Consider the following 25,967-nt stretch of genomic DNA (forward strand, 5'->3'; position numbering starts at 1 on the left):
GCAGTATTAGTAGAGGTGTATTATGGAAAAGACAAAATGGCGCTCGACGGAGTGGAGTACAATCATTAGAAAAAGTGGATGAAAAAAAGGCCGCGGAAAGCAGAAAGGAAGGACCGAGATAATGCGTAAAGTTTGCTAGGTCGGGTGGAATATTGGAAGGTTAAAAGAAAGGTAGTGAAAGGTTGAAATGTTGTGAGGAAGGGGTCACAGTTAGTGGTTAGCCCGGGTAGGTTGAGTTTCGTTGCGGTGAACCGTGATCGGCGAACAACGACGCTATGGCGTCCATCGGACGTGTGTATGTATGTGTCATTATTCGTTAATTCGCAGTTAATTGCTAATTAAGATCGCGGCCCTCCTTGTCGAAGACTGACAATCGCAAAATTCCAACTGCCCGAACTTTTGGCTGGGCTTCACGACTTCCTGGTGATTGACCAGCCTAGGCTGTTCTGCATGAAAACAAATGTCCTAGCCTGGTTGCACCCTCCACATCTGACAGCTCCTGTTACAGGAATCCCCGATTACAGGAATGCGGGACCTGAAATGTATTTCTACTCGAAGCCGAATATACTTCCTGCTTCCTAATGTTCAAGGTTTGCTGCCTATTACTTATACCAACTCTAGTACTTCAACTGTTCAAAGATTCAAGATAAATTTTTTTTTTCATTGCTAAATTTTACTTGTTTTTTTTTTTCTGAAATATCTAATTCAAATTTATGCAAACTTTTTGCATATATAATTCTAAGATAATCAGGCATTGTTATGCTTGTCATTTTACATGTTTCGTTTCTACAGAAACTTTGTCATTGTTTGTTATAAATATCAGGCACTTTTTCTTACAGGTGTTTGATGATACAAACTTCAGGAAAAACAATGTAAGTGATCATTTAAAACTATTTACTATAGTGGCGTGTGTAAAGTGCTTAGACATTCCATGATTAAAACAGTTAAGAAATTCATTCGCTAACTAATTGGAATTACACATCATGTCCAATAGTTTGGACAGCTTATTAACTCGTATTGGAGACGTCACCATTGAGCGTGTTGTACCATGTGGTGGGTCTAAGAGCGAAGAAGTCGAAGGTCCAAATGAAACTGCTGAGAAAATGAATGCTAGTAACCTGAATCCAAGGGCAGGAAACAATGAAAGCTCAGACGATTCTAGCGGCGATACTTCCGATGGCGAGCATGAAAAAAAAATTGATATATTGCAGCCTGAGGAAATAGAGGAGATACGATCTGAAGGTTCCGGAGATGACATGGATCTAGATGAAACCATCGACTCCCAAATTGGTGTTAGGATGGATCCTGTAAGGCAGCCTTTGCACTGCCCACCTGATGAAGAGGATGAGGAGCCTGTTAATATATTAGACACGTTACCATTGGAAGGTTTGTATGCTCTTACTTATGCATGGTATTACTTAATTTCAAACAATCCATTGTACAAAGGGAGTCCTTATGCTTTCTTAATAATTTACTGTAGCTAAAGTTAACACTACTATTTTTCTTAAAAGGAGCACCTATAGAAGGGCAAGAAGTAACAGAAGCAGATTTATTGGGAAAGCCATTGTCCAAGGATTCAGATGACGAAGGAAGTATAGATACTGAAAATGAGAAAGGTTTGCAGTCCGGTAGCGAGGATGGTCCGGACGGTAATAAGAGGCACGGTGACTCCGAGTGCTCGGACGGTTCGAAGAAAAAGCAGAAGAAGGACGATGGCGGAGAGGATTCGACCTCGGAATGCGAGACGAAAGCGGAAAAGAAGCTATCCAACATGAGGCGAAACATTCGCGAAGTAATGGATGAGACTCAGCTGGACGAGGCAACACTGAGCGCCCAGAGGCAGGAAATGGAGCGTTTGAGGAGGGTACAGGATCAGCAGAAGATGATCCGCGAGGTACAACGTCAAATAGCAATGAATCGACAGAACAGCAAAACGCAAACGAGAGTCATCAGCTTGTTGCATGGTAAGCAAAATCAGGCCAACGCGATGATATCTCAAGCATCGTCTATGTCATCTGCATCAAGTCAGGTTCGTTTGCCCAACACGGTCCTCCTGAAAGTGAACTCTGGATCCGGCACGGTACCTCAGCCAAATATAGGAGGACTCTCTGCTCAAACGCAAAGAAGAGCAGCTGAAAATGTTCGCTGGCAAAAGGGCAGAGGAACTTATCAAGGGGCGCAAACATCGATTTCGCGAGTCCCGAGTCGCCTCGCAGGGCCCAATATGCTGCAGCAGAGAATTCGCATGATGACACCTTCAGTTAGCATCTCGCCAGTGGTACCGAAGAAGGAGCCTATTGAGAGATCGGAGTATTACTCAGATTCGGAGATATCTGACATGGAAGCTGAGGAGGCACTGCGCGAGAAGCAATTGCACGCTGCTCGAAGAGCTAGCAGCGCGAGAACCCCAAAGCCACCGAAAGGCAAGGATGTAGTAACCATATCTAGTTCTAGCGAGAGCTCGGACGATGATTGTATTGTACTGAGCGACCCTAGTGGTGAGGAGGAAACGGACAATGATGATGATCCTTCCAATTCTGGGATGCACACGAACGATAGGTACAATATTCCCGACGAACACGGTCGAGTACTCATCAACGTGGGCCACCCAGATACCGAGCCCGACGTCTTTTTAGCACCACAGGTCGCTCGTATCATAAAGCCTCATCAAATAGGAGGCATTCGTTTCCTTTTCGATAATATTGTTGAGAGCATTGAGAGGTATAAGACCAGTTCTGGCTTTGGCTGTATTTTAGCTCATAGCATGGGTCTGGGTAAGACCCTGCAGGTAGCCAGTTTTTGTGATATTTTCTTTCGTTGCACTACTGCCAAAACTGTGCTCTGCATTATGCCCATCAATACCTTGCAAAATTGGCTGGCCGAATTCAACATGTGGCTGCCATACGAAGATCCGAATTCTGAAAAAATGACTGGAAGCACGAATATCAAAATGGAGCCAGGCTTTGATCCAAAGTCCGAAGTAAAGGAGGAGTCTGTTAATCACAGTGATATGTCAAATGTTTCGAGGCCTATTAGTGCTGACTCCACCAATTGTTTAGCTCAAGAAAATTCGACTCAAGCTATGAGTATGGCTGGTGAAAATCCATATGCTCATCAGGGTTACGATGCGCATAATATGCTGCCCAGCTATGTTCAGGATGGTTTGATGAACAAGTCTATTTCCACTCCTGATCCAAATAGACACATACCTCAAACTTATCCAGGGGATCTACCACAAAATTCGCTCTACAACACCAACCAGAGCAGAATTACGAATTTCGACCCAATGAAACCAGAGATGAATTGTCATATGATGCAAGGTAGACCAATTATTTCAAAATTTGGGATGGAGAGTCAAAATCCAGTAGCTGGTATTTATCATGGAATGGAAAACCGATCGCAGCCGTCCTTGTATCCACCTGATGAAGAGCATAAAAATCCAGGTTACTTGTATCCTGGAGAAGATCCGCATCAGCCTGTACCCCTGTATCCTAATTATAATAATCCAGCTGTGAATTATCAACATTATCCAGGTCAGGTGCATCCAGGATTGCCTCAAATTCCAAAGAAAGAGCCCCATCATGTTACGGCGCACCAAAACACTGAGATGAAGATCAAAAAGGAGCCGGAGGAGATCAAAGAGGAAGAGTCTACGTCTGTTCTTACGGATGATACAAAGGTGAAAAAGGAGAAAGATATCGAGAAGGTGAAAACGCCATACACCGTTGATTCTCCCATTGGCATGGACCTGAGGCCAAGACACTTTCGTTTGCACATATTGAACGACTCTCATAAAACAATGACTGCACGAGCTAGGGTGATACACGACTGGCAAACGGGAGGTGGTGTTCTTTTGATCGGATACGAGCTGTATAGACAATTATCGCTGAAGAAACCGAATAAAGCTAAACGAAAACGTGGACAGCCGTTCAAGGACACCGTGGACGTGGAGGAGGAGGACAAGAACAAGGGTTTACTCGATGAGATGCATAGTGCACTGGTAAATCCTGGTCCAGATCTCGTCATCTGCGACGAGGGCCACCGTATTAAAAATTCTCACGCCAGCATCAGTATGGCTTTGAAACAAATGCGCACAAAACGAAGAATCGTTCTAACTGGCTATCCTCTTCAAAATAATCTTCTCGAGTACTGGTGCATGGTGGATTTCGTCCGGCCTAACTATCTGGGTACGAAAAGTGAATTTTGCAATATGTTCGAGAGACCCATTCAAAATGGACAATGTATAGATTCTACGCCTCAAGATATACGACTGATGCGATATCGTGCTCACGTGTTGCACGCTTTGTTAGAGGGTTTTGTACAAAGAAGATCGCATTCTGTATTGCAGGTATCTTTGCCACGTAAAGAAGAGTACATTCTTTTGGTACGAATGACGCAGCACCAGCGTAAACTCTATGATACATTTATGAATCAAGTTGTTAAAACTCGAGCTGTTCCAAATCCTCTCAAGGCGTTTGCTGTATGTTGCAAAATTTGGAATCATCCAGATATTTTATATCATTTTCTCAGAAAACGACAAGCCAACGAGGAGGATGATTTAGATTTGGAGGAAACAATGGCGGAGAAGACGGCTCCAGGGGCAAAACGATCCAAAGCTCGTCAGCCAAAAGGCGAGGCCAAAAAAGGTAAGAAAGGTAGTACAACGATTAAGAATAAGCCAGCGGCCAGTGTTCAGCCCAACGCTTCTTCCTCGTCGAACACAGAAAACTTTGAAGGAGAAAACACGCACAATACTTCCAAACAGTCCAATTATCCGAATTATACAGTGCAACCACCCTCCACTTCTGGATATTCTAATAATCCTACCCAGCAGAACTCATACTCCCATGGTTACCCTCATGGGCAAAATTTTCGCTCGAATGAGCAGAACAATTATTACAGACCCGATAACAATCATGGTGAATATAATGAGTTTTACAACAATCAAGGACAGCAAAGATACGGGAACCAGCCGTTTCAGTCGTTTCCGCAAACCTCTACGAATTATAATTCTACTCAAGGATATAACAGTCAGTCGCAGAATTACGTACCACCGACTGAACAAACCGGAAATCACTCACAAAGATATACAGCAACACCGGTAAGCGGTGATTTTCGTCAAGATCAAAATCAAGGGAATAATTATGATAATTCTAACATGTTCAGTAGACAACCTTACTCGTACCAAGATCAAAATCGTAATTACAATTCGAATATAAATCAAGGATCGAATTATTCGCAAGTTTCAAATCAAACTACTCCGTTTCAATCACCCATGTCCAATCAGTCATCGAACATGCCGCTCACAGAGTACTCGTCCTATCCAACAACGAATCAAACTCCAAATTATGGCTCAACGGCGAACCAAGGAAGCTCTGCTTCTTATTCCAGAAACGATGGCCAGGCTTTGCAAAATAATTCCATGGGTTATTCCAACAGCACTCAAAGTCAAAACTCGCAGAATTCCCAAGCTCCAGGGTATCTTGGCAATCAACAGATGCAGAATTCTTCATCGAATCAAACTCCAGGATTTAATTCGAATCAACAAAGTCAAAATCTTGGTATGCAAAATACGTACACGAGTAATCAATCGCAAGTGATACCCATGCAAAATCAAGCACACACTTATGGTGATCAGATGGGACCGAGTCCACCTTCCCAGACTCCTCTTAGCTTCAGTCAAACTTCCAGTACCATGACCCAAAGTCAAACTCATGGATACGTTGGAAGCCAGACAAATTCAAGTCCTATTGCACAAAATCAGTTGCGTGGATATCCAGCGGTGGTCCAGCCTCAGTTGACCCCAACGCAGAGTTCTGGAACTTATCAGTCTGGGCAGTTGGTACCAAATTCAACTACTTCAGCCCAAACGCACAACTATTCAACTGATCAGCAAACCTCAAGTAACAATGCTCAGAGTACCATTCATGGATACGGTCACCTTGGACCTCAATCAGCCCCCCAAAATCAGACTACAACATATCCTCCGAATCAACAAAATCAGCAATCGAATCAATCTGGTCAAGCACACGGATATCCAGCGAATCATCAGGGACCAGGAACTATTCCACAAAATTCTACACATAGATACACTGCTAGTCAACCAGGACAAGTTCCACCAGGTCAAAATTCTTCTTTGGCTTATCCTTCCAATCAACAGCCGCAAAATGCAGCATTGAACCAAAACGAGCAGCTTTATCCTCGACAAGACGCTCAGCAGCAAAATCCAAGCTACTCATCAACGCCTGGTCCTCATCGAGATTTCCCAACTGATCGACAAGCTGGAAATACTTCCGCTAATACTAGCACCAATTATCCGTCTAACCAAGCGCAATCGCAAAATCCAATTTTATCCAATTACCCCCCTGATAATACTCATCAGACCCAGATCAAAACGGAAGACCCTTACTGGCAAAGAAATTATTCGCAACCTTATCGTTCGGATCAATGCACTGATTCGTATTACAGAGAGTCAAATGTAAATCGATACCAGAGCAATTATTTCCCGTCACAAAATTACACTGGTCAGTCATACGACTATGCTTCTGCTCATAATTCAGAAGTGAATTCCAGGCCTGATGAGTCAAAGTCTTCTCAGCAAGCTTCCAATACTCATGTTCCAAACATTGTAATTTCTGACAAAGTTCAAAAAGAAATAACTTCGAGTATTGGGGGGCAGAGTCAATCGATGCATCAAAATAGCATGTCCAGCACATCTGGTTACAGTACTGAATCTAGCTGTCAGAGTTCTAATGCCTCGATGCCCAGACCAACTTCGAACTTAAATCAAACTCACAGTCCACGATTTAGTCAAACTGATCCAATAAAAGAAGAGGAGAAGGAAAAGGAGGATGTGATAGAGAAGGAGAAGGAGGATAAATCAGATGATGAAATCCTGACCAAAGACGAGGAGAAGGACTGTAAAAGTTCACCAGGAGGAAAAGAAGATCCTGGCATACCATATGACTGGGTAAGATTGAAATATTGCAATATGCGTACAAGCTTCTTTAAACATCAACTTATCTGTGTATTTCTAATTTTTGCAGGCAACAGAATTGATGAAAGGCTATGTACCAGGGTTAATAGATGCATCTGCAAAGATGACTTTATTTTTTTGCATTCTAGAAGAAGCAATAAGACTCGGCGATCGCGTTTTAGCATTTTCCCAATCTTTATTTACTTTAAATTTAATCGAAGATTTCTTAGCTCGAAACAGCTTGAAGCAACCAGATGGACAGATTGAAAGTTGGATAAAAAATGTTAATTATTATAGATTAGATGGAAGCACGAGTGCATTGGAAAGAGAAAAGTTGATCAATGAATTTAATAATAATCCAAAGATCCATTTGTTCCTGGTTTCCACGCGAGCTGGTTCGTTGGGTATAAATCTCGTTGGTGCGAATCGTGCAATCGTTTTTGACGCTTCTTGGAACCCTTGTCATGATACCCAAGCAGTGTGTAGGGTATATCGGTATGGACAGCAAAAGCAATGCTTTGTCTATCGATTAGTAACGGATAATTGCTTGGAAAGAAAGATTTACGATCGACAAATTAGCAAGCAAGGAATGGCAGACCGTGTGGTTGATCAGTGCAATCCTGACGCTCATTTATCTTTGAAAGAGGCGACGACCTTATCTTGGGATTGGGAGGAAGACAGTCAAGTGCAAGACTTTTCACAAACGAAGGATAGCTACTCGGATGAAGTGATGCATAAGGTGCTAGACAGACATTCTTCATTATTGACCAAACAGCCATTTCATCATGAAAGTTTGCTGGTTGATCGTAAGGACAAAAAACTCAGTCAAGCTGAAAAACGATTGGCTCGGCGTGGTTATGAGCTGGAAAAAATGGCAGCTAATTGCTCAAGGCCTAGTTATAATTACGTTCCGGGAAATACTGCAACGAGAGGTACATTTTCTTGTAATGTTTGTACAAAGCATCAGTAAAAAGCGATGCTTTCCTGAACTAATTTCGTTTCTTTTTAGCAGGTGGATTACAAATTCGAGCGATTCGTGGTGGTGATACTGGTCCAACACCAAAGCCAGTGGCTTCGGTTCGACCAATGCAGCAGAGAGGGGCAGAGGGACTTGGTTCACGTGGTGTCACGGGAAGTAGATGGATTCCGGCCGAGGTGTGGCAACGCCAAGGCATGAGTGCCCAAGAGATGACCCTACCACTAGATGTTGTTATTCCTACGAATTCTCCGGACAAAGGTAGCATTGTATTAAAGGCAGGACAGCGAGTAATGGTACTTAAGAGTCCAAAAGGCATATACATGCAATTGGAATCCGGTAAAATTATTGCAATTCGAACGGCTCTTAAGTTAAATCAGCAAAAAAGAGAAGAGGAACCCAAGAAAGGTGACGATCACAAATGAAATTAGTTATTTTTACACATATGCGGTAGGCCTAAATCAACTTTTTTATTTCAGCAGTATCATCGATGATGCAAAGGAGCTCCAAGCCGGAAGTTGGCTTTCCTTTAAGAAATAATTCGGCAATCTCCATAATACCAAAGTCCTCGTCAAGTAATCAATCTACCCGTCCATTTAATAAACCAGGAAATGGATCAAATTACAGACCATTTGCTGATAAAGAAGCTTTAAAAAGACAAAAGCCTGTTGCTACTGCTACTGCGAAACCTTACTTAAGTCAAGTAAATTTAACCAATCAAGTATCTTTATCTAGGCTACCAAAAGTCAAGCAAGAGCCAGTAGACAATTCTACGCTCGGTGATAACTCGAATTCGTCGGATGGTCAAGTGAGAACTGAGCAGAGGGTTGAGGAAGTCAGGCTGGAAGATGTAGTAGCTGAAGTAAGCTCAAATACTGAATACAATTCTAATCATAATCGTTCCACAAGTTCAGATACTGATTCTTCTATTCAAAAGTCTTCTGAGGAAAGCTCTCAGACGTTTATGACAGAGTCCATAGGCATCACACAGAACGTTCAAAATCAACACGATCAGCCTGCGCCAGACGTTCCGCCAAAGGTCGATGCACATTTACCATCTAACGAGAAGGAGCCCGTTAATACCGACATAACAAATTACGATAATAGATTAAAGAAGAAGGATGGCTCTAGCGATGAAATAATAATTGAGGAGCCTCAGCAGCAACAGCAACAGCAACAACATCAGCAGCATCAACATCAACAATCAAATCAACCACAGCATCATTTACAACAGCAACAGATTCAACAGCAGCTACAGCAGCCACCCTCGCAGCCACCTCCTCCTCCACCACCACCGCCACCACCACCCCCATCTCAGCCAGCTATAACAACGCCAGTTTCGAATCAGCTGTCGCCACAGACTGTACTTTCGACATCCTCGGTGCGGGCAGCAGATGTGACGAAATCTGTTCCAGAACCACCTTGTACTCCTTCTGTCCCCAGTACAGGCACAAGTACAGTTCCAAAAGTGATGGAGCCAATGCGAGAAATGACGCAAGAAGATACCAATTTGGCTACACCTGCCGTTCCCCAAGCTTATCCATATACTCAGTACCCTAGATACTATGATTATACGGATCCACGATCCAGATCATTATCTAATCCATACGGCACGTACTTCCCTAGCGTTCCATTGCACACTTCCAATACCAGATTATCCGTGGAGAGTAACAAGGCTTTGCAGCCAGATTTGACAAAGCCTATAGAGGAGCCAACAATGATGAGCGTGCCTAACGTGTATTCACAAGTTACCAATTCTACTGCCAAAACATTGAGCAGCGCGACTGATCTTAAAGGAACGGAAACAATGGATACCGCGGCAATTGCAGCCACGCCTACGAGAGATGACACGCATGTTCCTACTGCTTTTAGTCATCCAACGAGTAGCCGGTATCCAGGGCCATATCCTCCTGCACCGTATGACCCTTACTCGCAGCATTATCCGGCACATGGATCTACTCCTGCCTATCCTCCTAGTGGTAAAACTATTACTTTAAGTCATTTTAATATTAGATACCTTTACATAAATCGTTATATTAATTGCAATAATTTATACAGGTGCTCCAGGATATCCAGCTTATGGTGGACCAACCTACAATGCCGATTACGCCCGCATGTACTCTGCTTTTCACGGACCTCCTCCAACGGCAGACCCCTACATGCACCGCAGTTACGCACCGCCAACTTCTCACCCTCCAAATTACTATCCACCCTTCCCACACCCACCACCACCGTATCCAAATTATTCATTCCTACCTCCTTATCCCAATCCTAACGTACCAAACGAGCCGAAGCCACCTGTTCAGTAGAGATCTTAAATGCTGGCGCGACAAACGCTTATCTTCGTAATACTCTCGTGGATCATCGACACATATTCTCGAGATTTTTACGATGCCCGTCGAAGTGTAAAGGCTTAACAGACTGAAGCTATAAACGCATCGATGTAAATAGTCAATCGCGAATATTGTACTGAGGGATTTATTCGAGACGGTTACATTGAAGTAACAGTCGAGGAAAGCAATATCGCCGCTTACTTTGAACTGTGCAATTTGTTGAAATATTCCAGATGTTTTACCTTGCCCGTCATATTGTTGTACGATGCGTTTATCGAATTATAGTTAAACCGTTATTGTTTATGCCGGTGCAAGTCACTCCTCGGTATGATTCTTTGTATTTTCCGATATATTCTTCGTTTTGTATATATGTGTTACAAAATACAGATAAGACCTTTACTTCCAAATGATCTTAGCTACGAATAGTACATTTTTTTTATCTTTTGTGCGATATATATATACGTATATTGTATACATATAGATAATGTATATGTATTTTAATTAACTTTTTATTTTTCTACAAATCGATAGTTCTCTTCATGACAGTAATTGACTGTGCAATTCCTCAATAGAAGTATTATTGGTACTATTAAATTATACATCACGTCAAATATATAAACGAGGAGTAAGTTGTACCATACGCATTTGTATCTTTAATCGAAAGAGAAGAGCGTTGCATTGTGTTATTTAGCTTCACACAGAAATTCTGTCCACACGTTTTTGTATATTGTAGAAAGCAGGCGGAATGAGATCGTTTAGTGAACAAATGTAAGGGTTATTATAATAGAGAGCCACAGGAAAAACTGTTGGAATTTATTATTAAACGGATTTGTCTAATAAGCAATTTTAGCATTATAACAGGAGAAATAAGCATACATGTCTCTGTGTTGATTATACCCTCTTTGGTATATAAACAGAAAAGGAGCCGAAAACATGTGATCTATATATGCATTTGACGTGACGATTGAGATAGATTTTTTGTGAATACTTGTTGATTGAGATACTCCAACGATTCATATGATAAGGTCTTGAAATATTTCGATTTGGATTCTATCATGCTCTTCTATAGGAATAATTTATAGGGTGTGCGTCAATGAACTTGTCTCTATTTGTATAACTTCGACGATCAATTAATTAGTCTTCGTTCACACCATACCGCATGCACTGAAGCTACATGTCATATCCGACTTTTTACATACATTATACGTACAGTATTCCCTTTGAAATCATTTAGCAGCCAGTATACAATTTTCTATATTCTTAGTAAATTGTATGCGCATTACTACTAAAAGTTACGATTTCTTAAATAGTTAATCTTACAGTAGTATGTAGGATTGTTGTTAACTAGGATGTCTTAAACCTAATAAACTATCTCGGGATCTAGATAAATGAATAACTAATTGTAGGGAGAGCCATGATTTTCAAAAGTGGTACTTCGGACTCGGAGCTGTGATATTTTATCGTACTTTCGTGTCTTCTAATTTAATAATATATTAGCTTATTTAGTATACGATCAATTTTAATATCAATTTCTATTCCTGTGGAAAGTTATTGCGTACCATAAAGAATCGACGTTAATTTCACGACTCTGTCAGGTCAATGCATTTATGATAATGCAAATTATTCGAAAATTCTTGGCAACTTGTACACGAGACTTCAATCTATTCTCCAAGTGGGATTAATGACTGTCATTTTTATGTATCATGGTGCTCCCTCTAAATATAATAGATGAATTATTATAGCGCATTAAGAATTCGTACTGGATACATACATATATATATATATATATATATATATTTATATGTGTATATATATATATGTATAATTAGTGTGTGTCTCTAATTGATTCTACATTACGTTTGTATAGTGAGAAATATGGACATCTTGGTTCATTTTTATATGTTGCGAAAACATATTTAATAGGTTCTAAGTGTACAGGCATGACGATGTAACGCAACATTATTATAGAAGATGCTCCATTCGCAAAAGTCTTACAGAATCTATTTGAAGACACATACACGATTGACAATTATAAAAATGAATCATTTATTTTCTCTCTGTTATAGCTTTTTTGCCTTTTATATACTTGTAAATACCATTATTTACATTTCACACTTTATTTATTATTATACATTATCGATTATTATTGCTTTTCAATGTCAGAGTATTGCTCTTATGTAAAATAAATTGTTTACACTGATAAAACAATCACCTTAATGTGTTTAAAAGTTACCTAAATTTATTATAAACATTTAAAGTCGGCATTTTTAATTATTTGTTTTTTTTTTTTTTAAATAATTTACATTGATTTGATTGATATGAAATTCGAACAAGTTTTATTTGATATTTCAAGTAAATAAAATTCGCGCAACTTTTCCATTGTTACATCATAATCCAGGGATGTATGTTGTTGAATTGAATTTGGAGCATTTCGGGTACCTTGGGGTACCTTCTTTTTAATACAAATACTTTCCTTTCGCTGGTGGTATTATTATCCTCGTAGTATTGAGCATTTATGAAAGTAAGAGGGAATCGTAAATGAAGATTTTTTCTCGTTACTTGCATTCCGCGTTTAGAACAGTACTGCTACAGAAGCAGGCTTACAATCAACTGTTAAATAGCAAAATCAGAACTATCTCAACAAGCGCGCGGCTATCAGATTTTTCTAACTGGGGCACGAAGAAGAAACATCGAAAAGTTAAATTACATTTTCAGGTTGATATGTCAAATCCACAGATTGAGGAAACATTGGCACCGCTTCGTGCGAGTGTTAAAGAACAGGTTAGTACCATATGGCGCTGTCAATTTTTCTCATTCATGTTGTTTTCAAGTTAATGCATGTGGTTTTTAGGTTAAAATAGGTTAAAACCCCTGTAATCATTATTCCTAAAACTCTCTAGTCAATGTAATTAGGATATTAAATTTAATTAGATATGTTTTTGGTTATATAAAATACAATTCTAATCTGGTTAAAGTATTCAATTGTTGTTAGGTACAAGTAATATATTTATATTGTACTTTTAGGGTGATCTTGTGAGAAAATTGAAATCTGATGGAGCTCCAGAGCTGGATGTCAAAAAAGCTGTGGCAGAGCTTAAGCTGCGCAAAAAGTTACTCGAGGATAAGGAGCTCTCTTTCGTATCAGATTCAGCAACTTTTGACAGGGCTCGTTTAGAGGATTTATTAAAACGTAGATTCTTTGTAGATCAGTCTTTCGCAATTTATGGTGGAATCACTGGTCAATTTGATTTTGGCCCTATGGGCTGTGCATTCAAAACAAATCTTTTGCAAGCATGGAGGAATTTCTTTATATTAGAAGAGCAGATGCTAGAAGTAGATTGTTCCATTTTGACTCCAGAGCCAGTTCTGAAAGCTTCTGGCCATGTTGAACGCTTTGCAGATTTGATGGTGAAGGATGTTAAAACTGGTGAATGCTTTAGATTAGATCACTTAATTAAAGCTCATTTGGAGAAAGTTTCGTGTGATAAGAAAACTGATCAAGCTACTCGTGAAGAGTGTAAAGATATTATAGTAAAATTAGATGGAATGTCCAAGGATGATATGGCTGCAATTTTAAGTAAATTTAACATGAAATCACCCATTTCTGGCAATGATTTAACAGAGCCTATTGAGTTTAATCTTATGTTTGCAACACAAATTGGACCAACTGGCCTTATAAAGGGATTTTTAAGGCCTGAAACAGCTCAAGGAATTTTTGTAAACTTTAAAAGATTGCTGCAGTTTAATCAAGAAAGATTACCATTTGCTGCAGCACAGATTGGAAATGCATTTCGTAATGAAATTTCTCCAAGATCAGGACTTATACGTGTAAGAGAATTTACAATGGCTGAAATAGAACATTTCTGTGATCCTTCGGATAAGAGCCATCCTAAGTTTGAAAATGTTAAAGATACAGAGCTTTTGCTATATTCTGCTTGCAATCAGATGGATGGTAAAAGTGCGCAATTCTTAACTATAGGCAAAGCTGTTACCAGTGGTCTTGTAGCTAATGAAACTTTGGGGTATTTTATGGCTAGAATTCAACAATTTCTTTTAAAAGTCGGTGTCGATTCAAACAAGCTAAGATTTCGTCAGCATATGAGCAATGAAATGGCTCACTATGCTTGTGACTGTTGGGATGCAGAGTGTTTAACTTCTTATGGGTGGATCGAATGTGTCGGATGCGCCGACAGATCAGCTTATGATTTAACACAGCATACTAAAGCTACTGGAGTTAGACTAGCTGCAGAGAAGAAACTGCCATCTCCAAAAACTGTTGATGTTACTGAAGCATTACCAAACAGAAGTATTATAGGTAAAGCATTTAAAAAGGATAGCAAAAATGTTTTAGAAGTTTTAAGTAACTTGAATGAAGATAATATTGAAATCCTGGAGAAAGCCCTTAACTTGGAGGAAAAATATGTATTAACTTTACCTGATAATTCTAATGTAGAAATTACAAAAGATATGGTAACCATTAAAAGATATCAAAAAACCGTTCACGTGGAAGAAATTATACCATCGGTAATAGAGCCTTCTTTTGGTATCGGGAGAATTATGTATGCAGCGTTTGAGCACAATTTCAAAACTCGAGATGGAGACGAGAAACGAAGCTTTTTAAGTTTACCTCCTGTAGTTGCTCCTCTAAAGTGTTCCGTATTACCGTTAAGTAGTAACGCTGAGTTTGTACCATTTGTCAAAAAGTTATGTAAGTATCTCATTTAATGTTTGCAGGTATAGAATTAATTTATAAGTATAAATAAGTTCAAACGATTTATTTTTATAAATTATAGCTCAAGATCTTACTAGAGTTGATGTGTCTCACAAGGTGGATGACTCCTCAGGCAGTATTGGACGTAGATATGCCAGAACAGATGAAATTGCCATTCCCTTTGGTATCACCATTGATTTTGATAGTTTAAAAGTCCCGCATACTGCTACTCTTAGAGAAAGAGATAGCATGGGTCAAGTCAGGATCAACGTATGTCGTGTTCTTTACTTGTATATCGAGTTTGTCTACATTATACTAATTTAAATTATACGTATAATTTTTAGTTGGACGAACTGCCAAACGTCGTAAGAGACCTTTCTTATGGAAAGACTACCTGGGTAGCAGTTCAAGAGAAATATCCAAAGTTTGAACAACAAGAAGCGAACGAAGCGTAAATCATGCTTCTTTGTTTAAATTAATAAATTATTTGTACGATATATTTATATAAATTACAGCATGGTAATATTATAAATATTACTATTGATTTATAATATATACGATTGCATTTGCTTTTTTTTTTACATTTTTACTTTTATTCTGTTGGATAAAATAAATTCAAAACTTGTTCCTATAAAGAATAAAAGGTTTTCTACGGTAAAATAAAATTTATAATTCAATTGGTTTATATGTATTATTAATAAAAAACAAACAATACCATTTTACTTCACAATTCTTTCGATTTAGGGGCATTTAGGGGCAACTTCATGCAGCAAGCAATTAGCGCTAATGCTACTGCGCATAGAAAGTTGCCTGAAATTTGTGCGCAGAAGGATAAATAGCGCGAATTCATTGGAATTCATATGGCGCGAATAGTGTGCTTCTTATACAGTCTCAAAGAATTTCTTCTAAAAGTTACTTTCTACTGTACGTTTTTTTAGATTGTACGAATAACGAGTGAAATTAAGCGTAAATGTGTATTCTTGTTGAAAAATAGTGAGGAAGAAAAGTTGATATTCTACGATCCATGAAAAAGAGATCACGAAGCATTACGTACACGTAACCATTAAGTTTTGGATAAATATGTAAAGGAGAAACGAAATTCCTTTGCAGGCCAATGCAGGGGCCCCCTAGTGTGTCTCTTTTGTTCCTTGCCTCATTAGGCATTGCTATGAATGCTATGGCACTGCAGCACGAATAGTGTTTATGGAAGCCTTCGCTCAGCGTATAAAACGCCTACGTGCCTCTCAAAGCTAGATATACTTGGATAAACTTGCATGAAGACTAATATATTTTTTCTTCATAGAATCAGTTACCTTCGGTATTATTATTATTATACACAATTGTTATCAATTCAAGAGGCCTCATGATCTATCTTTGATAAAGAAAAATGCAAAAAAAAGGTAAAAAGGGTCGACTTTAAACGAGACAAACTGGAACAACTTTATCCAAGGTAATTAAATTTCACAAGCAACTTTTGCCAGATCACGTTTCATAAATTAAGGATTATTATTTTGAACGAGGTACGTATAGGATCTTGGAATGTATCCATATGTCTGAGCGAAACTTGTTACGATTATGATTTCATTTTCTCAGGTATTTGCATATGGAGATCTGCCAAAGGAATAGTACGCCGGGTCTTCAGCATCATTGGACCCTTGTTGTTTACTTTGTGTTGAGGTTAAGTTAAGCTCGTAAACGAATCGTGGAGAATCGATTAGTCGCGTTTCCTGATGACGTCTTGACTGGTCTGTTCGAAAAAGGGGAGGGGGTGAAAAAAAGATTCTCAACAGGACAGCGCCCTCTGGCTTCCAGAGCGCTGATGGTGTCATTTTTTGCACGGGCCACTGTGGATAATTGGAGCCGCACCCACTGAATTGTATCGCGGTCCTGTTCTGAATATCAGGATGCTTTTATTAGCCAAGCTTTGTCCAGTCAAACCTGTTCTTTTATCCTCTAAACGTTACAGGCGAGATGCTTAAAAAGCAGAAGGAATGAGTGTTGAGTAGTACGCATTAGCTTTGACTGTTGTACCGCTGGCATTAAAAGCTCGCTTTGATCCGGAGAAAGCCCGGCTATTATATCATTGAAAGAAAAAGAATCTACTGATCCTTCCTTACGTGTAGCATTAAGATTAGAACGCTCGCGGTGAATAGTGGCAAATAGGCCGTACGGTCGCTGTAATGCATATAATATATTATTATATGAATTTATTACAAGCATAATTTATCTTTAGAATAAATGCTCTATCGGCTTTAGCGAATAATAAAATCGTTACTCTGGCTCATTGTGCATTGCTGTCTTGTTCGTTATATAGAATAACGATTTTATTGATCAGCTTAGTTGAGCTTAAATCTCTTAAACATTTATTAGTCGAGTGTGGTAAAAAAAGTAATGATATCATAAGTATCGAGGTTATTGACAATGGAAGAATTTCATAAGAAACAGATTTATCAAGTACTTTTATTAAGAATTCAGAGGCTCCCTCGGGTAGGGAATGAGGAATGCGCGAGAAGCGGTTGTGATCTCCCACGCAGGTGGTCGCGATTGGAATTGCAGGCCACGCTACACAGCAGCGGCAAGCAGCACCAGTCAAGTGAGTTTTCGCTTCGTAATACGCGCGACACGCTCCAGTAAACGTTTTCACGATCGAAAGAGGCGCGTGGCGTCAGGCCAGACGTGCTATTTGATTCCTTCTCACGCACAAAATCCCTTCGAATCATTTGGCTTCCTGCTTAAGACTTTTTTTACCACTCTTCACCTCGACCAGTTATAATTAATTATCCAGCGCAAATAACTCATCCGTTTATTGATAAAAATATAATTTCCTTTCCAATAAAATGATATCATTGCGTGGTTGAGCTTTTCTCACGATAGGAATCCATCCCATTAGTGTCCTTCTCATGCTGCTTTCAATTTTCGAGAGTGGCTGAGTTTTAATCTGGCCGAGTAATTGCTCGACAATTAAAATATCTTGACAAGAGCGAGCACGAACGTCAGAATGTTGGCCCAATTAAGGATAACATATGTCGTGGTATTATACACGTTTCAATTTGCATCTGTTCTCATCCCTAGTGTATTTTAATCGCACTGATCGAAAACTCGTCTCTCATTGTAAAACAACTTGTTATCACACACGATTTCTCGTTATTTCTTTAAATTGTTGCTTTCGGCTTAAAGGAAGGGAGGTATTTGTCCAATATTGCCTTATATATTGGATAGATAATATTGGTTCTGCTGTGTAAAGAAATAGTAATGGTTAGCCAAGCTCATTAGAGGTGCTTGGTCGTCTATTTCATTTATTTTACGATGTATTTTTCTATCGTTACGTCATCTAATGCTATAGCACAGCGTAGGTCTTTACTGCCATAGCTAAGGCACTTCAGGTGATTGGACAGCTTGGTCTGGTTTAACATAAAAACGTGTTAATCACTGCTGCAGCAAAAACGCTCACACTTGCTGCCAGCCAAATCGTGTTTACATAACCTAAAATCCGTTAATACAGTCGATACAGTCTGTATCGTCCATACGCACACTTTAAAATAACAAAACTTTCCTTCTTCCATGAATTCTTCGTTTTAACACAACTCACGGTGTTCCATTACAATCTGAAATTGTAACTCATAGGATACTCCATTTTAAACTGTTTTTCCTAACTTTGTAGAGTGTGTATAAGCTTGGCATTCATCGCGCGGAGTGTGATATCTCACGAATTACCATCGTTGATTACAGATTGTGGTCACTGCTCAAATTTCTTTTACCTTCTTTATGTTTTTCACAACACTCTTATTTAATTAATCCTCCAACAATTTCTCGCTAATATATAACCTCAAAATCATAACGTCCATAAATTAACGAATATTAGTTAACTATGTTGGAAAATGATGTTTTTTTGTTATTTATTCTCACTCCAGGTCTTGTTACTATTTTTATTGCTTTGATTTAATCAATTGGAGGGATGAATTATGGTTATTTTAAAGCTATACAAGCAATCAAGTGTAGCGTTATTGGGGGAGTGAAGCAACAGCGCTGCGAGCGAGGGTAATAAAATCACTTGCATTCTGAAACAGTTTTTTCTCCTTTTTTTTCACTGCACTTCCTACACGGACGAGACGTGCGAGGTAGCAATTTATAGGTGCTAATTAATGTCGTTCATTAGGTGGATCGAATTGGAATCAACGCGACGATACTATAGCCTACGAGTATCAGCGTTTACCGACACGGCCGAGGGACCACACACAGGTGACACACACAGGACGAGGCAATGAAGTTTGGTAGAGATCAGAGTCGTATACTTTTCGGAATCGATAAATCGATTTTAATTTTAAATAACAGCTCTGGTGAAATTTTAGTAAATTTTACTAGAAAATCGAGTAGGTATCAAATCGTGTGTAATGTAGAACACGATATTTGCCGGACCACACAAGAGGCTGACTTGAATCTTGTACACTCTTCGTTTGTGGTTCCTAAAGGGACGAGGTGCCCGGAGCTTGAAAAAAGGCAATGAAAAAAGAAATAGTTGCATCAAAGGTGGCGGATTCGGTTAGAAGGAGGCTTATCGGTCGATTCTTCTTCATAAGTTACCGAAAAGTGAGCACGATGAAGCAGCCTGATTAACCTACTTGATTTATTACCCCCGTTTACGTACATCCAACACATTCCCCCCTCCCCCCTATTTCTTGGAGGCTTCCACACTGTTGCTCCGTTGGTAAACCAGTCTCGTTAAACACATTCAACTTTCGATACTAAGAAGTCAAATTTCATTCTTATCGATATTTATCGTCTGCTAATTCTGATCTTTGATCGGTGACATTTAATTTCACGCAAAGTTATACGCATTTATTGCTTTATACTGCAGTGATGTGAATATTGAGAAACGACGAAAAAAGCTAAGCATTTAAAAAGCTACAATATATTTTTTATAGCGCAAAACATTTTTACCAATGACCACATTTATAATTTCTACTGCTCGAAATTGCTCGGTTCATTTGAGTGACGTTTATGTCAAGCACTATACAAAAATCCTGCAGACGGCCTTGGACAGAATGCTTGTGTAGGTTTCGATAAATCAGTTTGGCATGGCATTAAAGCCTGTATCGCGTTACGTGGAAAATAGGTCTATCGAGAGAATATTTAGGCCTCGACCACTCTGGCTGGAAGTTCTTCTCCCTTGACGCTGAATCATGAATAAATTTTATCCAGATTGTTCGCTGTCTTGCCTATAGGAAACACCGCAACTTACGATAAATCATGCCCTTTAATCAGACCGCTTCGTCGCTTCGCGGCCTTTTTTCAACTAATATACGATTATAGCCCATACAAAATCACCAGGCATTACCAATAAATCCCAGATCTTACCGAACTTACGCAGAGTGAGAAAAATAATCGAGTAAAAAGGTGTACGTAAACACTTCGCGTGAATTCACGCGGCGTGTGGACATTTTTGCACTGTGTTTACAACGGAAGGGCAAAAAGGGCGCCACGCGCCGTGTACTCGTGCCTTGAATTAGGATTTTTATTAAACATAAACATATTAACAAAAAAGGGGGGGGGGGGTAAAAACCCAGAATATTCCAGTACCAAGAAGTCGCCCACTTTAGAATGTAGCAACTATTGTAGTAGATTGTATTACGTGGAACGGATATTGTTTAGAGCCCCACGTGCAGAAGTTATACATGCACCAAACACGTATCGCTTTAAATTACACCGTTCAGCTATCATCGAGCGTTTCCTTGATTAGAAAACGAGATAAATATAAGAGTACGTTCTTCTATGAAAAAGAAGATTGATTTCTGACGTATCGTCCATTAAACAATCCTTTGTTGTCGCGATTATTAATTTGGCACATTAAAAAAAAAAAAGAGTAGTGGGGGGGGGGGGGGGGGATGAATGGGTTGAAAGTTTTTATTTCTGTTCGAGTTATAGGAACGAGATTGCGTTAACGTGGACCGATGAACAAACTAGGTCGAGCGATTCGAAGGAATCTCTAGTCTGTTGCGCTGGTGTGATGTTTGACCAAGGTCCTTTTTCTTATCCAAGGTTATTATTTACACAACACTCGTGAGGCAGGCGTCTAGGTTAGGACCGAGTTGAGTCTTAACTGCCTCTTTAGGAAATCGTATTAACTAAATACTGCAGTTGTCGGATGGTAGAGTCTGGAAATAAATTACTTTTGGAACTCGGGCTTCGGGCACCTGCGAAGAAAAGGTTTGAGGGGTAAGGAGGGGGCGGAAGTCCCTCTTAAGACTGACCACCAGACCCACCGTGTCTTTACGATTTAAAACCAATTGAATATTTTTATCCTTTCTTCATACACGAAAACTTTTCAGCCTCTTCCCACATTAGGATTTCCTTGATTTATATTATAATATTGCCTCTCTATCATCTTGCGTACCGTCTAATTTTCTTTTCTATTAAATTTAAAAAAATCTTAAGCAATTTTCTGTTTTTTTTTTTTTAATATTATTTTGTTTTCCGGTAAGTTGGTCGAAAATTCACTTAGAATTCTATTTGAACGAGGTAAAGGGTGGGAATTAGGAGTTGGATGTAGGGAGAGGGAGGGGGGGGGGTGTGAGTAATTGCAAGGCAAATGCAAAAAGAGATGGAAGTTCAGCGATATCCCTTCCGGTCCCACAGTGGCAGCGGCAAGATCGTAGGATTCGACGAAGTAGGAAGGGGGGGGGGGGGGGGAGCTGATTTTGCCCACGTGCAAACGCGACGTCCACCCACGGGGATTCGATACACAATGAGTCGTTGCGATTTATGCCGCGGCTGGCGCTAATATAAAGGCCAATTTATTTCGCGCGCAAATCCGCCATTTTGGCCCCCGTTATGCGCGGACCCCTGCTATTTATGAGCGCTAACTCGCAGCAACGATGATATTTATCGCGAAAACAATGCCCGACGAACCTGCGAGGGAACTTGTTCCCTTATTTGGATTTTCACTACCGAAAACAATACTCCCCCCTCTTAATTCAGCGATAACTTTATTCCCATACTAATTCTAGCGATATACCTTGCGATATTATCTCGTTAATATTTGCTCCGACCTTGAATATCTCGATTATCGAAGTCCTCAAAATTAACTTAAAAATATTCTCAAGGACATTTAAATAATTTAGAATGATAAAAATAAAATTCTGTTCTTCTTTTTCTAAAGTAACTTTCGGCATTTGGTAGAAGTTTGTTCGAAATTCAGTGTAATGGGAGGATCATCAATTTATCCGAAATAAACGCCCACGCGTAAGGGGTGTAAACGATGTGTGCGGGCAATTTGCACGCGAGGATCAGCGAGGACGGCAGCTTTTAAATCGCAATTTTCCACGCATAATTCTCAACGACTTGCCGCCCAATAAAGTCGATCGTCGCAAAAACCTTTGACTGGCGAAATTTTCGGTGGGTTTTTAGGTCTTATATATATATATATATATATAGTATTAATAAATCTAGAAAAAAGAGCAGTTATCGCTTCGAAAAAATCAATATATTTTGCGAAATATTTTTTGTTCTCTTATTAATATTTGCAATTCTGAGAATTGATTCTACGATTCAGAGTGGTGACGTTGGAATAATTGAATTGTGCCAGAGAGAATGGATTAATCTGCTTGGAAAGTGGACACTCGAGTTTTGATTCGAGTTTGCATCGATCTTGAGAGTGCAGAATTGGTACGAGTGTTTGCTCGGAGAAAGCAAAGCGACACTTCTAGCATTCGCAATTTCGGCACACGGTGGCCATTAACACCGTTACGAGGGTGGCAAAGATCTCGAGCATGACCCATAAGAAGGTTTTAATTTTAATTTAAAATCATTGCGTCGTCTTCCAACTGTGAGACCACCTACGATCATCGAGAAACTTCTCGTTTCACTCTTAGAACCAGAAGTGACTGGGAGACTTAAACCGAGAAAGGATGATGGAGGGGGGAGTAAAAAAAAATGGGAGAGGGGGATATTGAATGATTTAAACATTTACTTTCTTCGACAACTATATGTTTGTTAATAATTTACATTTTAGTTATTTATAAAGAAATTAGAGCAAAGTACTGATAATAAAATTAAAAAGAAGTATTAATTAACTATGTTGATAATTGAATATTAATTTCTGTAATTGAATATACGTTATAAATAAATGAGATTTACGAATACTAGTAAAGAATTGATTTAATTGGGAGAGGAGAATTTTTGTAGTGGAAGAATTCGAAGGAAGAATGGAGAAGTGTTAAAAAATGCCAAGTAGATTTTGAGTTGTTGGCTTTTGGGAAGGGAAATATTTGTTTGATTTTGAAGAAAGGAGAAGGCACTCCAGGTGAGCGCGCGGGGCGGAGGTTAGAGCAGAAGGCGGGTGGGCATTGTCGAGACCTCCCACTGGGAGCGCGACTCCTTGTCATCGCTCACATCGTTTGTGGCAAGGAAACAGTCAAAACACGACCGCCAGTGACGAGGAAACGCGTAATTACCTCGTCGTAAATGCGTTCCACGCACGGTGGCTCTGCCAAACAAACAAATTTCTTATTCAATTTAATGCAACGCCTCTTATCAATCCTCCCCCCCTCCCCTTCCTCCTCTTCACTTCTTATCAAAATCACTGCTCAAATTAATTCGCAAATTACTCGTGAAAATTAGCTTCATTCTCGCTAATTAAAATCTTAACAATGCAGTAATTAAGAAACGAGGGAATGCATATAAATCTGACGTAAAGATTTATTCCTCCCCCCTCCTTTCTAAATACATATAATTCAATTTTCAATCAATTACTCGTACCAATCGTTTATTTTTCAATTAAAAGACGCGAGTGGGTTTAATCTTTTTTCTTCAGAAATTTAATATTCAAATTATCTCAACGATGTCTTCCGAGACACAAAGTTGCAAAAACGTGTTGCAAATAATTAGTCACGTGGTTCGACGTTTTTACACTGAAATACACAATAACGGTGGAAGGAGGAGGAACGATGATTCGTCCACTCGTGTCTTTCCGTGAGATTCGCACAAGGTGGAATAATTTTGTGGCTAATTACGAAACAGCGATATATAGCTGCTCGACGTTGAATATAAACATCGGTAACAGTGGAGGAGAAAACGCGAGGCCAATTATGCAGCGCCGCCCGGTGAGAAGGAAGTTTCTCCCTTATCGTAAAGTTTAACCCGTTTCTCGAACAATCGACGAGATTTCACGATGAAAAGGCCAACGTTTACGATTCTACAAATATATGCTATATATAGTATAAAGCGAGAAAATAAACGCGCACGTCCTGGTCGATATAACAACGCGGCATCGCTGAAAACTCGAGCCAGCTGATATCTCGAGTGCAAAAGAATCGTTGGTGTTCTCAGATAAATTTTGCAGCGAAGATAGCCAGTGAAATTTTGTCCAAGACTGTACCTGGGTAATTAACTCGTCGATTGGTAAAACCGATTGAAAATATTTCATTGCGAGAGTCTCTCGAAAAGTGATCCGCGATCAGCGAATAACTTTTCTTTCGTGGCGTTAATTAATCAAGCTTATTAAATTAATTGGCAATTAAGACTCTTTCGGAGTCTTTGATACTGGGCGAGACGTGCGTTGGTGGCTGTGTTACCGACCTTCGTAATAAAGCAACGATGCATCAAGCCGGTTTTGCCAGTCGCGAAATCATTTTTTGATGACATTGTTATTAGCGAGTCTTTCCAATTAATTAATCGCTCCTCGCACTGCTCGACGGACACGGTGCTTTCTTTGTTCGGAATAATTAAAAATTTACGTACAATTGTTACGTATACACGTTACATTTATTTTCAATTCGAATACTAATAGTGATAATTTGTTGCTGTTAATTTTTACAAAGATATTCTATGATTATATTCTGGATTTTAACAAAGACTGCGTTTGAGTCAATAAAATTTTTGTGATTTCATTTATTTCCCAAGTTACCCTATCTAGCGTGGTGAATTTTCTTTTTTCCTGCTTAATGCTTCCTTCTGCCAGAGCGAAACGAGAGTTTTTCAACTCTAGGTGGCAGATATCTTAGCGTGGTGTGGTCCAGTGATTTTATTTTGATGAATCTCGAAAAGTTGCCCGCGGCCAGGGGGCATTAGTCACGGTGTAATTGGCGAGCAGGAAGGCTCGCGAATCTCACGCTGAGGAATTTTCCTCCAAACTTCTTAACGAGCTTTCTTAATCGACCAGAGATTACAGCAATATAACCCTTAAATATATTTATATGCTAATGAAGGTCGACTCGGTGATAAGCTTCAGTCTCGACACGCTTAACAAATTTTATCTTGAAAAAAAAAAATCATTAATCATTCGAAAAACTCTTCTCAAAATTCTACTTGGATTCTTCTTAATTTTCGTAAACGTACGAATAAACTTGAATTAAATTTATCATGGAAATTTCCAATATTACATTGATCTATCACGAGACACACACGAATCGTTAATTATGCAAAATTAATTAAATTCGTCACAGCTTCCACTGTGATATAAAACAGACCGTAAGAAAACTTATAAAAAATAATGATTTATTTAAAAAAAAAAAGACTCAATCCTATTAATATTCTTTCCGAAGCAATCTGATATTAGTTTCCTCGAGAAACGTTATAATTATGCAAAATTAATTCAGTTCTACAATCTAGTATGATAAAATAAAGATGTCAACTAGGTAAATGCATAAAGAGCAATAAATTTATGTTAAAGAATACTAATTCCATTATAATTTTTCTCCAAGCAGCTTGTGATATTAGTTTTCTACTAAATCAAACAAACACAACGATAATATAATAAATATTTCCCACAGCAAATAATACCACCAGGAAGAAATAATCGAAGAAATAAAATTGTACGCGATCGTTCGATGTTTATTTGTTTTTAAGAGTTTGGACAAATTTATTTGCTGAAATTTGGGATTGTGGCTAAAAAAGGAGAAGATTGTTTCTGCAGTGAGAATGGAGGTAAACGAGTTTCTGGCTTATTCTGCCGGTGAATATTAATAACTTTACGCG

At 39.1% G+C, this 25,967-nt stretch overlaps 1 protein-coding gene across 3 annotated transcripts; it reads left to right on the plus strand.

Annotated features, from left to right (window-relative positions):
* Window positions 1-43: 43 nt before the first annotated feature.
* On the plus strand, window positions 44-15,673 carry LOC136782021 (uncharacterized). Of its 3 annotated transcripts, XM_066741132.1 has the most exons (12): window positions 50-590; window positions 840-872; window positions 995-1,386; window positions 1,512-6,970; window positions 7,047-7,908; window positions 7,986-8,360; window positions 8,432-8,814; window positions 8,890-9,283; window positions 12,951-13,066; window positions 13,310-14,993; window positions 15,079-15,266; window positions 15,341-15,673. In XM_066741132.1, the coding sequence occupies exons 2-12, from the start codon at window positions 847-849 to the stop codon at window positions 15,449-15,451; spliced, it is 9,990 nt and encodes a 3,329-aa protein (XP_066597229.1). In that variant the 5' UTR covers window positions 50-590; window positions 840-846; the 3' UTR covers window positions 15,452-15,673. The 3 variants fall into 3 exon arrangements, with proteins under 3 accessions (XP_066597230.1, XP_066597231.1, XP_066597229.1); XM_066741133.1 differs by lacking the exons at window positions 12,951-13,066; window positions 13,310-14,993; window positions 15,079-15,266; window positions 15,341-15,673 and adding an exon at window positions 10,011-12,493 and having other exon boundaries at window positions 44-590; window positions 8,432-9,931; XM_066741134.1 differs by lacking the exons at window positions 12,951-13,066; window positions 13,310-14,993; window positions 15,079-15,266; window positions 15,341-15,673 and adding an exon at window positions 10,011-12,493 and having other exon boundaries at window positions 44-590; window positions 840-1,386; window positions 8,432-9,931.
* The last annotated feature ends 10,294 nt before the right edge of the window (window positions 15,674-25,967 follow it).

This window comes from Prorops nasuta, unplaced genomic scaffold, assembly GCF_024137725.1.
Source record: "Prorops nasuta isolate Cenicafe-Biocafe unplaced genomic scaffold, Cenicafe_Pnas_1.2 PNAS00025, whole genome shotgun sequence".
Taxonomy (NCBI): Eukaryota; Metazoa; Arthropoda; class Insecta; order Hymenoptera; family Bethylidae; genus Prorops; species Prorops nasuta.